The 16,851-nt window shown below is 38.5% G+C and overlaps 1 protein-coding gene across 3 annotated transcripts in view; it reads left to right on the plus strand.

The window, feature by feature from the left end:
- The window catches only part of zcchc24 (zinc finger, CCHC domain containing 24), a 35,675-nt gene extending 19,620 nt beyond the window's left edge, over nt 1-16,055 (plus strand). The window contains exons 3-5 of one of the 3 annotated variants that reach the window (XM_053679728.1): nt 8,900-9,064; nt 10,633-10,796; nt 10,930-16,055. In XM_053679728.1, coding sequence (XP_053535703.1) covers nt 8,900-9,064; nt 10,633-10,773 — 306 coding nt within the window. In that variant the 3' untranslated portion in view covers nt 10,774-10,796; nt 10,930-16,055. The remainder of the gene's footprint in view (nt 1-8,899; nt 9,065-10,632; nt 10,797-10,929) is intronic. The other 2 variants (XM_053679729.1, XM_017464398.2) reach the window with 2 other exon arrangements.
- The last annotated feature ends 796 nt before the right edge of the window (nt 16,056-16,851 follow it).

A 16,851-nucleotide genomic window follows, 5' to 3' on the forward strand; every position in this document is an offset into this window, starting at 1 on the left:
GATTTTGCTGCAAAAATAAGAAGCAAGTGCAACAGTCAAAGTCTCCAGAAGAACCGTGACTGGTTCTGCATGATGCTCAATAAAACTTACAGCTCATTTCCTTATAAAACTGCACTAATTGTTTCGGAGACTACTATTTTTTATTTTTTGTCACACCACATATTGACTTTGTTTCATATTGTCTTTGTTTCATTTCATTTTGTTTACTGCTCCTTACGTTAGTTTTTTAAAATGTAGAAACATATACTTTCATTATTTTGAAGGCATCTTTGTCTACAGCATTTCTTTGTGTGTGCCTAAAACTTCTGCACAGTACTGTGTGTATGTATATAAACTAAGTATACAAAATGCTGGAAGCCTTTTTGCTAAAATATGTTCATTTCCCCTATGTATGTACTTTTGAGACACCATGTATTTTATACCCTGCTATTTTTGAAAAGAGTGTGAAGTCTTAATGCAGTGTTAACTGAATGCTGATGTTTATATTTAGCAAGATAAGCACGATTATCTCAGCATTAATGCGTCAGAAAGTGCATCTGGCAACGGACACTAATGTGCACTCATGCATAGCTGGTCTTTGTAAAACTAGAGCACATACAGTATGTATTTGTGTGTCAAGTAAAATGTGGCCATCGCTCATATTTGAATGGAGGCCAAGGATGCTTGACACACAGTGTATAAATAAACCAGCATAAATAAACAGGTGAATTATCCATGGCTTGATTTGGCTTAAAAAGAGCTTCTCATTCATCTGTGTTAGTTACCCTGAAAGCACTTGGCCTGTGTGCCCTCTTTTTCTGTGCCCGTTACTGTGCATGCACACATGCTATATTAGTCTGGAATGCACTAAGTGCAAACTCCCACTGACAGCAGTCTTGACGTGGTGAAGCAAATAAGCAGAGTCGCACAGGATGTTGTACTTTCAGAAGTATCATACCAGAGTTTATGACTATTGTTTTGGAGAAAAAGAAAATATGTTCCAAATTGAATTTTTTGGATTTGAATTATAACTGCCATTTAAAGGAAATGGAGCAGAAAATAATATTCAAGGGAACATGACTCATGGCCTAAGCTGTTTATCTGATGAACGCATGCTTGACCATCGATGACTAATCGAACACTCTGCGGCTAATTGTTTAAGTAATTATAAGATAGGTGACTGAGCCGTTCAAAGAGACCAAAACCGATCTTGGTGCTTTTGCATATCTGTAAATCTATCTCCTCAGTATCTCAGCCAAGTCAAACACAGATTAGGAGAAGTTGAAGTTGTATGTTTTTTTTTTTTTTTTTTGGTTGCTCTTGCTCTTCTCTGTGGGGTAATTGAGCATGTTGTATCTGGTGGGTTTGCTGTTCCAGTGTTATGTGCAGTGGAGTCTCGTGGGATCCGGTGCAGGGGCTCAGGCTCCGAGGCCTCCATTGTTTACGCTGATGGTTTCCATATGCTGGCAAAGGGAGCAGCCAAACTCTCAGGGCCTGCGCCAGTAACCAGGAAGCTGTCCAGCGCTATCTGGAATACTTGGAAACATGGCACAACTTTGTAATAACCTAGAAATGAGTGCAGGGTCCAACAGTTGGGCTGTATTTAATTATTAAGTGACCTCTTGGAATGAGAAAATCCCAGGATGCAAAATGTTAGGAACTGGGCATATTATTCTTAAGTCTTACAGTGCAAGCAACAAAAAAAAAAAAAAAAAAAAAAACAAAAAAAAAAAAACAGTTTCCTCTGGTTGAGATTCAACATTGTTGCAGATTGTTTAATCCAGGCTATACTCCCAAAAAAAAAACAGTACAGTTTTACAGTACAGTGGAACAGATTTACAGTATAGACTTAGATTTACTGTAATATTCTTCTCTGAAGTAATTGTAAAATAACATTGACAAGTAGATAAACAGAAAGCAGAAACACAAAATGTCCACTGCAAGCAAAAATAATAATAATAATAATTACAGTAAAAAGGAAAAAGGTTCATTTGTGATTTCAAATCACTAGCTTGTATGTTAAAGAAATGTAATTAGCAAATAGAAGCAAATAGATTTTTTTTGTTTACATTTTCTCACTGAAATTATTGCACATTAAGAGTGTATTTAGTTATATTTATTAAAATGTTGACTTAATGTCAGGTTAGCTTTTGCAAGCTAATCATCACACTCTACTTTCAGTGTTTCCTTTTCCTGTCTCACTTTGGATCCAGCTCCAGAATCATCTATCCTAATGCCGTGAATAGCGAAGCTGCAGTGCTGATCCTAGGTCAGCTGCTAAGACTGTGTTAGTGCCAACTTAACCTGCCTCTCCGGAGAGGCCTTGCTTGATCTTTCGTGGTCTCTCTCAGTATGTCAGAGCTCTCGGGTTCAGGAGGGCAGATTTCACTAACACTGAGGCATTGTGTGCGTGCAGATTTATCATTTAACAGCACACCTGTTCCTCCTCGTCAGTCTCGGTGATGCAGTCTCTCGCTCTCAGGCAGAAAAGGAGACAGCTGCACCCGCAAGAACAGAACCCGGGAAGACCGAAGGAAACACTGGCTTCATTTAAACTCCCTTGTGGGAATTAATAAGTAACACCAGCACGCACCTGACTGGAATGCTCAGGCCTTTTGCAGAGCTTGCCGGAAATCACACACACACACACGCAGCTGATGAGGGTGACACTGTCACTCCTGTGTGTGTCTCCAGAGAAGGCCATCTGCACACTAAGTCTTGGCCTTGGCTGAATCTCTCTATCTAGTGCAGACAGAGCATCGCTTGATCCGCTCTTTGCATTGTGATGCTAATGGAGCTGTGTTCCTGAGCACGCACTGGTACTCCCACCATGTTTACATGTACAAACGTACATGCTCCCTTTATAAACAGGAGATCAGCTACTGACACATTAATACTACACACTTTTCAATTGTATTCCTACTGTTAGAAGCTTATTTAAAACAGTGTACACGTTTAATATGCCTCACAACGGGCGTTCAGCTTGCAGTTAAAAGTTTGTTTGTTTCTTTGTAAATAAAGCATCAACCATGAGCTATTTCCAAGAATACATCATAGATTTGTGCGAAAGTTGTAATTGTACACCAAAGTTTGTTTCCATTTTACAAGCCTAATTATTTTCATGTGAATGTTCAGCCCATGCTGAAGTACTCCAAGCTATTGTTTGCCGTTACCAAGCGTGGTTTGTGTGATTAGTCAAAGAGTATATCTGTTGGTCACTTCCAAATTCACCACATCTATTGTGCAACCGAAAGCCAAGCGTAGTCCTCCGATTTGTATAGGCTTTTCTCCATCCTGTGTCTCAAAAAGATGGCATGTGTTTCCTAACAAAAACAAAGTGCTCAGACGAAGCCAGAAAAGTGGTCTTCTACTATTTCCACCAAGAATGCGCTTAAATGGCACAGTCGGGCTTCCAGTACATGCTTCAAGTAAATCATGTCTTCTAGAAGACATTAACATATGACACAGAAGGGAAATGTGAAATATGTTGCAGTTGTAAACAGCAGTACGTTTCTGAATTAGACGTGACATTCATTTTTAGGGTTGTAAAAATATTTAATCTGCAGGTTATCTGGATTTCTTTCAATATTTGTTTAAATGAGCAAAACATGTTTGCACATGAAATATAATGTCAGGGCTCGGAACCACTAGATTCCCCAAGAGGACTAGCATTAATTCATTAAACAAAACAAAAAAAGACAAGACATGACCAACCTCGCTAGTGAAGATGCATAGAACGACTAGCATTCATAGAAGTGGAGGAACATGAAGATGATGAATTGTGATAATTTGGTGTTAGGTTTTGGGGGGTTTTTTTAATCAAGGATGGCTCATACGACAGATGAACTGTCATTTGAAACGTATGTGAAAGCCTGCTGCAGTACAGTTTGTACATATATCAAGCAAAAGGTTCTTTATTTTTATCCATCTTGTATTAAATGATTATAATAGGAAAGTGTTTTCTGGGTTTTTTGTTTTTTTTTTTTTTGCTGTCATGTTATGTAGTGCTCCTAATGTTCCTATGGCATGGAAGCCACATATTTATCAATCATATGGCAGATCTTTTCCAATGATAATACGCCTAATCAACTGCGGTCATAGTGAATATTTCAGGTTAGCACTTTCCTTGGGTCGTTGTTTGCTAACTTAAAGGCCTAATTCAAAGCAGATCAGTGGTTTTATGGGGGGGTTTGAGTTTTTTCTTGTGTTATACCAGTGTGGGACCCATCTGCTTCTGATTTCCTCCTCCCTTCAGTCATGTAGGGCTTGCTTTGAGGGCCCTCTCCAGCTGCGAGTGATGACCGCCGTGCTGTGGTATTTGTCCTGTTACAGGGAGGTTGGCTCTGCTGCTCGATCTCAGCCTCCTCCATCCTCCTTAGGGGACACAGCTGGAGGGCTGAGGAAGGGGGAGACACTGCTCAATTTCAATTCCCTACTTTACCTCAAGAACAACTTACAGTCACTGGACACATGCCTCTAATGTCCCAAGCAGCCATCAATGCAGAACTCATGAATTTTCCTTGAAGGAAGCTAGAGCATGCTGATTCCACCACAGATAGACAAAGTGCTTGCAACACCTCTGTGCTGAGGTGGCCCTGTGCTTGTGGTAATAAAAGTAGCTTTTTGTGGTCCAGTGTACTCCTTTTTTTTTTTTTTTTTTTTTTTTTTTTTTAAAGCATGCAGCACAGAAACAGTCTGAATTGTCTTTAAACATCCTTCTACTTTGACCAGTAGTCTTAGGGCCGAGCTTCAGAGTAAAGTGGTAAAGTGGTGCTGCTTTTAGAGCAGTTCACTGAGTTCAACTGTGTAAACATGCAACCAAAATGCAAAGGCCTTGGCAACAACCTTTAATTTAGACTGAGCTGTTTATTGGTGTATTCATTATAAAATGTTGCCTTCAAATACAGGCACTTGGTATGATTTTGGAACAATACTGTGCAGATAATTATAAACCAATGAACATTGTGTTATGGACCATTAAAGCTTGTGGGGTTTCTGTTTCTCTTCTTTGCTATTTTCTTTTTTTTATTTCTTGTAAAAGAGACATTTAGACAAACCAGATGTAGAGTAAGATCCAAGCTCTTTTTATTTGTTATCCAAATACCTCATACAATTTATTGTTTAATTGAATTTTCATTTATTTTGAAAATATACACTCAATTCAAATCTGATGACTGCAACACACTCCAAAAAATTTGGGACAGTCGACTGTTTACCACTGTGTAACATCACCTTTTCTTTTAATAACACTTATTAAGCATTTGGGCGCTGAAGACAGCAGCTGGTTAAGTATAAGGCCTTCGTTGCCTTATTTTGAACTTCGTAATGCGCCACACGTTCTGGTGCTAGCACCCGCACTCTCTGCTTACACAACCATGCGCTTGCAATCCGGGCTGAATGTGGTTTGGCATTGTCCTACTCTGGATGGCAGGATATGTTGTTCCAAAATGTGTACAGATATTTCTGCATTAATGGTGCCCTCACAGATGTGAAAGTTACCCATGCCACGGGCACTGACACATCCCCATACCATGATAGACGCTGGCTTTTGGACCTGAAGCTGGGATGGTCCTTTTCCTCCTTGGCCCGGACAACACTACGACTGTTTTGTCCAAGAACTATTTGAAATGTTGACTCGTCTGACCACAAAGCACGATTCCACTGTGCTACTGTCCATCTCAGATGAGACCGAGCCCAGAGAGGTCAGCGGCCCTTCTGGACAGTGTTGACGTATATCTTCTGATTTGCATAGTAAAGCCTTAACTTGCATCTGTGGATATGCAGCGGCGAATGGTGTTGAGTGACAAAGGTTTACCAAAGTATTCCTGACCCCATGTCAACATATTCATTACAGTCTTATGACGGTTTTTAAGACAGTGACGTCTGAGGGATCGGCCATTCAGAAGTGGTTTTCAGCCTTGCCCTTTACACTCCGAGATTTGAGCGGATTCCTTGAACCTTTTAATTATATTGTGCACTGTAGAAGGTGAACCGCCCAAAATCCTACCGATTTGACTTTGAGGCATGTTGTTCTCAAAGTGTTGGAGTATTTGCTGACGTATCTGTTGGCAGACTGGCGAGCCTCGACCCATCCTTGCTCTTGAAGGACTAGGCCTTTTTTGGAGGCTCCTTATATACTAGCATTAGATGATTGCCTCACCTGTTTCACATCACTTTCTTATTTCAACTTGTCACATCGTTATTAGTCCTAAATTGCCCCTGTTCCAATTTTTTGGAACGTGTTGCATGCAACAATTTCAAAATAAAACTATGCAGTTGATTAGGTAAAACATCAAATACCTTGTCTTTATACGTTTTTTGTTTAAATACAAGTCAGTGTACATTTTACAAATCACTCCTCTTTGTTTTTATTAGCATTTTCCATACTGCCCCAACTTTTTCGGAATTGGGGTTGTATTAATGAAATACACTATATGGCCAAAGGGTTGTGGACACTTGACCATCACTCCCATACGTGGGGCTTCTCAAACCTCATGCCACAATTCTGAAGCACACAATCATACAGGATATCTTTGTATGCTGTAGTATTGCAGCATCCCTTCACTGTAACTAAGAGTCCCAAACCTGTTCCAGCATGTCACTGCCCCTGTGCACAATGTGAGGTTCATGAAGACATGGTCCCGTGACCCTGAAGAAAAGGATAAGCGGTATAGAAGTGGATGGATGGATGGATGAAGACATGGTTTGCTCAGGTTGGAGTGGAAGAACTCAAGTGGCCTGCACAGAGCCCTGACCTTAACCCCAACAAACACCTTTGGGATGAATTGGAAAGCCGACTGCACCCCACATGTCCTCGCCCGTCATCAGCGCCCAGCCTCACTAATGCTCTTGTGGCTGACTGAGCAAATCCCCACAACCAAACATTAAAGCAGAGAATAAACCTGGAATGGGATGTTTAACAAGCACATTTAGGTGTGATGGTCAGATGTCTACAGACCTTTGGCCATACAGTGTATCTAATATCACAAATTCAGATTCAAATTCAGATCACAACTGTCTCTAACCTTTAATATATCTGAAATCTATTAAAACACAAATCAAAATAGATCAAGCTTTTTTTAAACAAAATATCACTAGCATGGGCTCAGTCCATGACGTAAAGCAGTTCTGCTGCAAAGATGGAGCCTTTTTGCATGAGTAGATAAAGTTCTGAATTGTCTAGGAATGCTTATCAGATCTGTCTTACAAGAACATCGATCATGCACTGTATTTGATTCAGAATGATTTCATTTAATTCAGAACATGTAGAATGTTGGCCAAGGTTGATGTATTGCTGATGAACTACAAACGACTGGCACAAGACTTTGCACCAGGTCATATTGTACACAACGTCCTAACATAAGACATTACGCCGCTTAAAGAGCATAGAGCAGTGTTTTTTAGTATGTTCATTCCATTTAGCTGGAGTTCCACCTAATGCTTAATAAATCACAACAATGGAAAGTATGAATCAGTGGGACTGAGGTCAGTTATGTTAGGGGTTTTATTATTTTTCCCCTGTCCTAGAGCTCCCCACCCACACCAGTCCTACAGCGATGCTTGATCAGCCTTGCGTCAGTCCATTTGTGAAGTTTAGAAATGTAGCCACAAAACTCATGGTTTCCAGCTGCTGCTAAGATGGGAGATTGTTTGTTGACAGTGGTTGAGTCATATTGTTTAAGGTTGGGGAGGAAGGCCTGTCGCATGCAGCGAGCCTGTTGTGACGCATGATGCTGGCTCTTTGCACACTGTAGCAGATGCTAATGATTTCACCTCACATAACTCATCTGGGACCAATGCAACATATCCACCATCTCTCATCCTCGCTACAGTCTGAAATCAGCTTCAGGCAGAGAAACCCATCACCCAGAGACAGGAACTAATATGATATGATAAGTTTCACATGGACAGACCAGGGCCTCAGAAGACTCCTTTTATTACCTGTTTGAAAAGCTGTGCTTAGAGCTCAGGGCGGGGAATATTTTCAGCCAATGACTGATTGGCTTATTTTCTGTCTGTTTCATCATTCTCTGTATCTCTCCTTTAAAGACAAATTATTTGAAAAGGAGCCAGAATAATATGCACATGCAGGACTGAATGAACAGAACACACATGGAAGTCAGAATTATATTCTGTGAAGTCTTATCTGTGCTTAAATAATTAAAAATTCTTTGGGATTCTGCATTTAGTGTGCACAAAATTGAGGAGTGGTTGGATTCTGCAGTTGAAGTTATTGCTGTAGCTTGTATTGCATGCATTTCTGGTTTGCATTATAATGGCTTTGGTTTACCAGTGATGAACTGGTGACAGTAGGGGAGTTTTTGCTTGGCAGGCTACATGACTGTAATATTACTCTGCCGTAAATTTAATGCATACTGTGTTCCGTCCTGTTAAAAGGAAATAAACTGACTTGTGGCATTTTCTAAATTTGTTTGTTTTGGACGTTGGCATTTCATGATCTCCCATCACGGTGATTTAAAACTCTTGTTTGTGACACACAAGGGAAAATCTGAGTTTTCCTTCTTGCAGTTGTGGCCTTGATATCAATGCCAGCATTAACTCACTCAGCTAAAACCATGCCCAAGTCTGTTTGTAAATACGTTTGGGGTTTTTTTGCATTTAAAATTCCTTTGAAGCATTAAACAAATATTTATAATACCATCAAAGCCTTGGCTAATAAACAGCTTATTAGCCACAGAACACTGTGTCTATAGCCTTTCATTAGCTGGACAATTTTGCTGTAAAACTATTTGTCTGAATTTGATACTTTCTTGCATTTGAATTACACAGTGAGGTCTGGTGATGAATCAGGTGACAAGTTCTTCCAGTGAACTTTAGTCCAGGCTTATACAAACTTTCAGCTTTGCTCAGAAAAAAGGAAGAGACTCATCTAACGGAATATTCTGCTATTCTGTTTCAGGCTCGGCCCAAAGGTGAAGGACTGACACCTTATCAAGGAAAGAAGAGATGTTTTGGAGAGTACAAATGTCCCAAATGCAAAAGGAAGTGGATGAGTGGAAACTCCTGGGCCAATATGGGACAGGAGTGTATCAAGTGTCATATCAACGTGTACCCTCACAAACAGGTGCAACACCACTTTCACTCCATTTTCCAGTACAGTTCACATATGCCAGAGTGTATACTGTGCAAGCGTATCACATTGCCATGTGTGCCTGTGAGTGCAATGCTGAATGATAAGCATACCTGCGTAATGTACACACACAGTGCACTGTGTGGTGGAATTTTTGTGGTGGATGGGGCTCCTTGGGTTACCTTGAAACTTGAGATTGAACCCAGGCATTCTCATTAACACCCCTTCTCTTCCTGTACCCCCCAAACCCCCCCCCCCCCCCCCCACTCCCCCCCACTCCCTCCCCACCAAAGCCCTTATTCCCACTACAGATTATTACTTGCATTTAATGGCTAAAAAGACGGCGCAAAACAAAAACCCCGCTTTAGCAGTGCTTGTTATCGTACATTTACTCCCAATTTCTAGAAAGTATGGATTACATTAAAGGGTAAATATAGAAGCATTAATTATAGACAATGTCCTCAGATATGGTTTTAAAATAATGAGAAACTAACCAGTCTCAGGAGACTTGTGGGAAACGCATGCTCTTTTCATTGAGTCTGTTGTGGTTAACTTTTCTCTTGCAGGCAAATTCTTTGCCTTTTAATCATCGCCAATTAACATATTTGCCCCCATTCCACGTTTGAGGTGTACAATATGCAGTCTCTGTGACAAGGGTTTGGGAGCAGATCTCATCTAAGAGGCTTACGTCTCCTGTACGCATCTGAGCTTCTAGAGAAAAGATGCTGTCGTTACAATTGTTGAGGTTACAATTGTTACAATGGCTGAGGTTGAATTGTAAATTAAGTGTCATTTGTGCAGTATATTTTGCAAAAGCATCCTGGGCCGACACCTCATGTCTTGCAGTTTATATTATTATAACGAGTAGGCCTATTTATAACTGAGGTGTTTAAAAAATATAGTAATCAGACATTTTGCCAATTTCTCAGTCTAACATAGCTAACTATTTTAATAGTGGAACGAACAGATACAGCAGAAATGTATTGTTTAATTAAATCACAATCAAGAATATACAAGTAGATGTAACCAGTTGGCCCAGGTATAACCATCAACAAACAAAAAGTAACAAAAACAGTAGCTTAAAAAAAGCTAGTAACAAAAAGTAGCTAGAGCTAATTCATTGGTCAACCATGTTGGTATTCTGTAACTAAATATATAAATGTGTTGTACTGACCACAATGGTGTTGCAGTGGGTAGCCTTAAAACCTCACAGATCCACGGTCACCCAGTTCAATCCTGAGCTCAGGTTACTGTGTACGTGGAGTTTGTGTGCGCGGTCTCATCATGTTTATGTGGGTTTCCTTTGGGTTTCCTCCCAGCACGCAAAAACATTAGCCACACTAAATTGCCACAGATGTTAACGTGTATGAAAGTGTGTGTATATGGTACCTTGTGATGGACTGGCATCCCATCCAGGGTGTATTCTCACTTCATTCCCAGTGCTCCAGATCCACCACAACTGAAGTTGAATGAGTCAATATGTTGTACTTTAAAATGCATTACCAAACCATATCAAAACTACATAGTATGTATTTTATTCTGTATCTGCTCACTTGCTTTAGCTCTGTAAGCTGGCTAGTACAGTCTGCCATGTTGAAATTCATTTTCATTCACACGATGTCCTCAAACAATGTGGTCGTTTCCTGAACTCGGGGAGGATGTCTTACAGCCAAGGTGGACTGAGAGAGAAGATCCAAGGATAGACACTATGTCGCTATGGTTATGGGTAGGCAGCCAACTCTTGTTCCTGTAAAACTTAAGCAATAACATTAAATGTGTGTGTGCTCATGCGTGTGTTTATTTTTTCATGCTGAATAGATGTTGCTGTACCACAATGTAGTATTTATCTTTCTCAATAGTTTCTATTGGGTGATTACATGAAAGTGTCTCAATAATGTCCACATAAAAGTCCAGTAAGAAAACTCTACCAGAGATTCATTTAAACAGCATTCAGAACTGCTTCCATCAGTCTCCAATTTAATGTCTTGCTCTGGGAGTGCGACTGACATCTTGTATGAGCAGACTAGAAGCAGAGGTGTAATTCTACAGTCTCAAAGTTTGCTGCTTGACTGTGCTCTTCTCCTGTTTGAAGGTAATTCATTCTAGTTATTAGGCACATAAGCCAAATGCTTAATCCAGAGCGGTATCTGATATTCCCTAATATTATCATTCACAAAGCTCTTCACTCTTGAATAAACACTCTAGTGTAATTCTACATTGCCTCCTCCCAATGACCCGTGTTAGCCTGATTTTCCATCATTTATAAAATACAGCTGAGACACACTGGAAAGAATAACAGGGTTATGAAAGGATTCAGCAGCAGCAATGAGTGGGAAAACAAATTATTGTGGAGGTATTGTTAGTGATCAACAGCCAAAACCTGCTGGCTCCCACACATATTCTCAGGGTCGTTTGCATAATTTCCAAGAATAGTATTCACCTTAACTGTCATGCTGGCATGAAACTTTGTAAAACAAGAGTAAATGTACAAGAGAGATGGAATCCTGAAATGATTTCCAATACCACTGAAATTGTTTAAGTGATCAGAATATAATCTCCAATACCAGTTTTATGATGTTCGACACACCCTGTCTGATGGATCCAGACTGTGGTTTGAAAGCTGAACTCACATGATTTTCCATAATACTGGTCTTCAAGGCCTCATCACCATTTTTAAAGCAGCCACAGCCCTAGTCGGGTATTGAGGTGAAGAACGATTTATGGTAACCAATTTGAACTCAACTTTGACCATGAATGGCGGTGTATTCTCTTTTCCCAGCGTCCTCTGGAGAAGCCTGATGGCCTGGATGTTTCTGACCAGAGCAAGGAGCACCCGCAGCATCTGTGTGAGAAGTGCAAAGTCCTGGGCTACTACTGCCGCCGAGTGCAATAAAGACCTGCAGGTCTGTGCCCACTGCCCATCTTCCCTTGTGCCCTACCCACGAAGAGCTCCAAGAAAAAGTGAAATGTGCCAAAATGTTCTTGTAAATATCGCTAATGCAATTATGGCCTTATGTATCAAAAGTATAAAACACATTTATTTGATATATGTGTATAATTGATGATAGAAAATATGTTTTAGAAAGGCGTCACTGCCAGTATTGATACTGGGCACAATGGGTGACCTTAACCTTGTGCTCTCTGACTGCGTGTTTACAGACTGCCGTTATTTTCCCTGTCAAGTGAACTATGTGGATGTGCTGAGTGGTAAAGGTATTATATTAGTTCAGTCACACAGGGCTGAGTATGCCTTGCAATATTCTTTGGGTCAGCAGCACACCAATTTAACTGTGAATTAACAGGGGATATCGTACTAATCATCCCTGGCTTTTATTTGCATATTTATTTGTTTTTATATCGTCGTGCAATTGATTCAACTAAACTGGGATTTGTATGCACATATTGTTTAACCCCACCTCTTGCCATTAGAAACTACTGTAGGATAGAATTGTTGTGTAAGAAACTTAGCTAAGTTCCTACTTTTGACGTCCATGTTATATGTATGTATGTATGTATGTGTATATATATATATATATATATATATATATATATATATATATATATATATATATATATATATACACACACACATATATATATATATATATATATAAAACGGCATGCAAGATAACTTAACCAAACACTACAGCATTCAGCAGTCAGGAAGTTCCAGAGTTAACATTTTGTAGGTTTTGTTTTGTTTTTGTTTTTTTGACAACAGTGAAATGCAACATACACAAGTCTTAGTCATGTTACTGAGCAGTAGCACATGTAGAGTCACAGTATTCCAGGTCTGAATGCTACAGGTCCTTTATTCTGTTCAGGATAGAATCAGTATTAGAACCTCCACGTATCGTTGCAAATGTGGGTACTGTTACATTTAAGATGTCATGATGTTTAAGGCCTGCTAAAGGCAGGATCCTGACCTTTGTGTATCTATGCAATCCTACATTGGTTTTGTCTTCAAATAGCCGAAGTGCCACGTTTATGGTGTATTAATAGCATTTATTAGTGGATCTAAAAGTACTAAGATTATGTGCTAAAATCAGTCAGATCAGCTCTGGTGTATGCATACTTATCTGATATCTGTCAAGTTCTATAATGGTGTAAGAACTCCTTTTGAATTTATATGACAGTTTTTTGATACACAGGCTTTAGGGACAGTAGTGATATCACACACAAAAAAAATCATATTTCATCTCTTCTAAAGATTTATACATCATGGCTGTATAAAAGCTTTGCTTCTTCCAAATTACCAATAGCATTGGCAGGTGATGGATTTAGTCCCATCAGTGCAGTGATTTTTGGGAAATAATTGCCAGTCTAGATGAAATGGAGGTAACGTGGTTGAAAAGTAAGAAAAGGACATTGTATGTTATATTGAAAAGCGTTCAAAACGTCTAGAACTGACAAGACACGGTTTGGCTATGCTTGATCATAGGATATCTTGGAAGTATTTGAGGAATGTAGTTTATTGTAAAGAATTTATCATGGGAGAAGGACATAAAATATTACTTACAAGATGGAAAGACTATACTGTAGTTTACCTCTATTTTATAAGCAATTACTTTACATACTTAGTGGTCACATCTGAGTGTGATCAAAGAGCAGTTCGTATTTTATAAGTTTAAATGTAGCTTTATTTTGTATAACAATGGTCATTTGTAGACACATTTGTAAGCATTTGCTGATTGAAGTTATTACAGGCAGAATATTATCTTGTCAAAAGTCTAGATGTACATATAAAGTGAAACGCATTTCTTGATTATATAGAATGTGTATAATTGTTTACTAAACTTTAGAAGTCCTAACCTCATATATATATATATCAGAGACAAACTGATACTATAAGAAGTAAACTATGCCTGAAGGGACAAGTGTAAAACGCTTTAAGAGGTGATGTGAAACGTTGAGATTCCAGGAGGTAAATGTCATGTCTCATGCTGGTCTAAGATGTGAATTTGATGGGGCGGTAAAGTAACGAACCCATTAGCACTGAAAACATGAAACCATCGTATATTTTTCCCTCCATATAAAACTGTTTGTGGTGCCTTGGATTTGATTACCTGGCGGTAAATCATCACTACAGTCTGCTGCCGGGGAATCAGTAGCGAGATAGAAAGATCACAGTCTCAAAAAAAAAAGACAAAAAGCTCTGTGCACAATCGGTCACACCATTTCATCAGTGTTAGTCTTCTGCTAGAGCTTCTTCATTACTCAATCAATGTCGTTTTACTGTGGAATCTTGTTGCTAATAGCTCTTCTGTGCCCACATTGGTACATGGCAAGTTTTACTTCCAGCCTCATTTAGCTTGGAAGCAGTTACACTGTGTTTTGATCATCGTCATAGGAGAGCAGCCAGAGCCTGTTTTTTCTCAGTGAAAAGCCAAGACTTCAGTGTAATCGCTTGCTGCTGATTCCTAAATGTTCACCACAAACCTGTCTGCATCACTATTCCTAAATAATATTTTCCTCAGAAGTTAATTTCCTGATCTCTCAAAGTAGTTGCTATTTACTCTCACGCACCCTTTCAGGCTTAAAGATTATACTGATTAGGAGCACAACTTCCTTTGAAAAGCTTCACTGATTTATAAAAGTCATAAAAAGAACAGATTATTATGGCTGAGATTAGAATGACATTTTTTTTTTTTTTTTAAGGCCTGTTATTGACGTGCTCGTTTTTGCTCTTGCAGCCGGAGAGGCCTGGAGCGATTGCAGATAGTGATGTACATGCATTTATAGTACAAGTGCTTTTGCGCATGTGTTTGTCTTGAAATACGTATACTTGACTTTTATAGCTCACTTTCAGCATAAAACTTATTTTTGTGAACGATATGTGTATTTTGGAAACCAGTATAGATGTGGAAAATTGTGGAAAGCAGATGCGATTTTTTTTTTCCCTTTCAAAGATACAATTTTATGTTTGCTTCTCTGTATATATTCGATGGCCGTCATTTTTAAGTTAGCTCTTTTAAAACTTATGATGCAATATTAAAATTGTTTATGCGAAAAAGGGCAGATTTTTGAGATACAAAAGAGCTGGGAGTTTTTACATTGTTTTACACTAATCTTGGGTTTTATCCTACAGAAATATTTATGGAAGGTCTTTCTGCATTTTCTTTTTCTTTTTTTGTATAAAAAGCAACAGAACTACACTATGAAGGAAATATTGATGATGACATATTATTATTCATAATATAAGGTTGGTACATAATTATTATGCCCTTTCAAGCCATTTTATGTTTTGTTATTTTAGACATTCTCAGTATATATGGTAACTTTTCATACTACAAATATAAGTGCTTTAATACGACTATAAAATCACCGTGTGTCTGCACAGATGTTTTGAATAGCAGTTCTAGGAAAGCAATAACATTGTAATAACTAACACTTCATGTAAAAGACTGACTCACACCACTGTAAGTCAAACTGTATCAAACTGTGAGTGTTTTAATGTCACCAGTTAATGCCAAGTCAAGGAATGAATATGAATTTTCTTCATAGTTTTTGAAATCGAGATTTGCTTAATTGTGTGAGACAAAGAACTGTAGTTGAGTTTGCATGTGCATGTATTTTAACAGAGTTAATAAGTATACTTTTGTGCAATTTATTATTTAATATTAGTTCATGTCATTTCTTGGAGACGTGCTTTCATAGAGTTCACCTCGCAAATAACTGATTGTTATAATTAAATGCCTTTATTCACGTGTAGAGTATATCGATTAATACATATTTACTGAATGTACTGATGAGTCTCTCATGTGATAAGTTAGAAACACATGTTTATGTTTATAATGTCTGTAACATTTTTGAAATCATATTGGATTGGACGGAGCAACAGCGTGATAAAGGAGGTTTTTAAAGAGAGAACAACTGTTGCTTAATGTCCATGAAATGGCATTCCGATATGTGCCTTATTTGTTAGTTAGGAAAATCGAATACTTTGTGCTTTTAGGGTTTGTCAAATTAAAACATTGAATCTAAATTAATTTTTGTTTCCCTCCTTTTTAAAAAAAAATATATATATATATATATATATATATATATATATATATATATATATATATATATATATATATACGGCAGGATTAATTTCTTGTTAGATCCAACTATATGTGTGTAAAGATTTCTTGTGTGTAAAGAGTGAAATCTCCATTCTTTCACTCGGTATGCTCCTGATTAATGATTAAGAGTATGGTCCTGGGGAGTGAAGCTTGTGTAACAGAAGTGTAGGTTTAAATCCAGCCTTAGGAATAGTTGTCATTCTGACATCAGGTTCATATTATTGTTTTTTGTTTTTTGTTTTTTTTTAAAGCCTCAGGAAGAGAATTTCCGTCGGTTCATACTTTCAGTACACTTCACTAAAGCAAATTTATATTCTTTGCCACACAGCCCACAGTAAAAAAGACAGATGTCTCTTTTTTTACCGTTCACATAATGGCTTGTGATTGTAAACATGTGAGTGCTACATGAGAAAGTTGGAGCTTGGCAGTCGGACAGATGTTCTTCTCGAAGCCAAGTTTCTGTAATTGGACTACATATTCCAAATCACTAAAAACTTCACAAGAGGGTGGAGGCCCAAATTATATCAAGTTTGTTTTACAACAATGTAGACTTAAACAGAACGGGAATGTGAGCATCTCCATGGCAACTCTGTAATCTGAGAAGTCAAACAAACCTTGTGATCTCAGCATACATATGGTTTCATTTAAGAGAGTGGACTGTTTTTCCACGAAGATTCATAATTTACTTTCATAAGGCACTACTGTGATAAGCTACAC

Source organism: Ictalurus punctatus, chromosome 3 (genome assembly GCF_001660625.3).
Source record: "Ictalurus punctatus breed USDA103 chromosome 3, Coco_2.0, whole genome shotgun sequence".
NCBI classification, from domain to species: domain Eukaryota; kingdom Metazoa; phylum Chordata; class Actinopteri; order Siluriformes; family Ictaluridae; genus Ictalurus; species Ictalurus punctatus.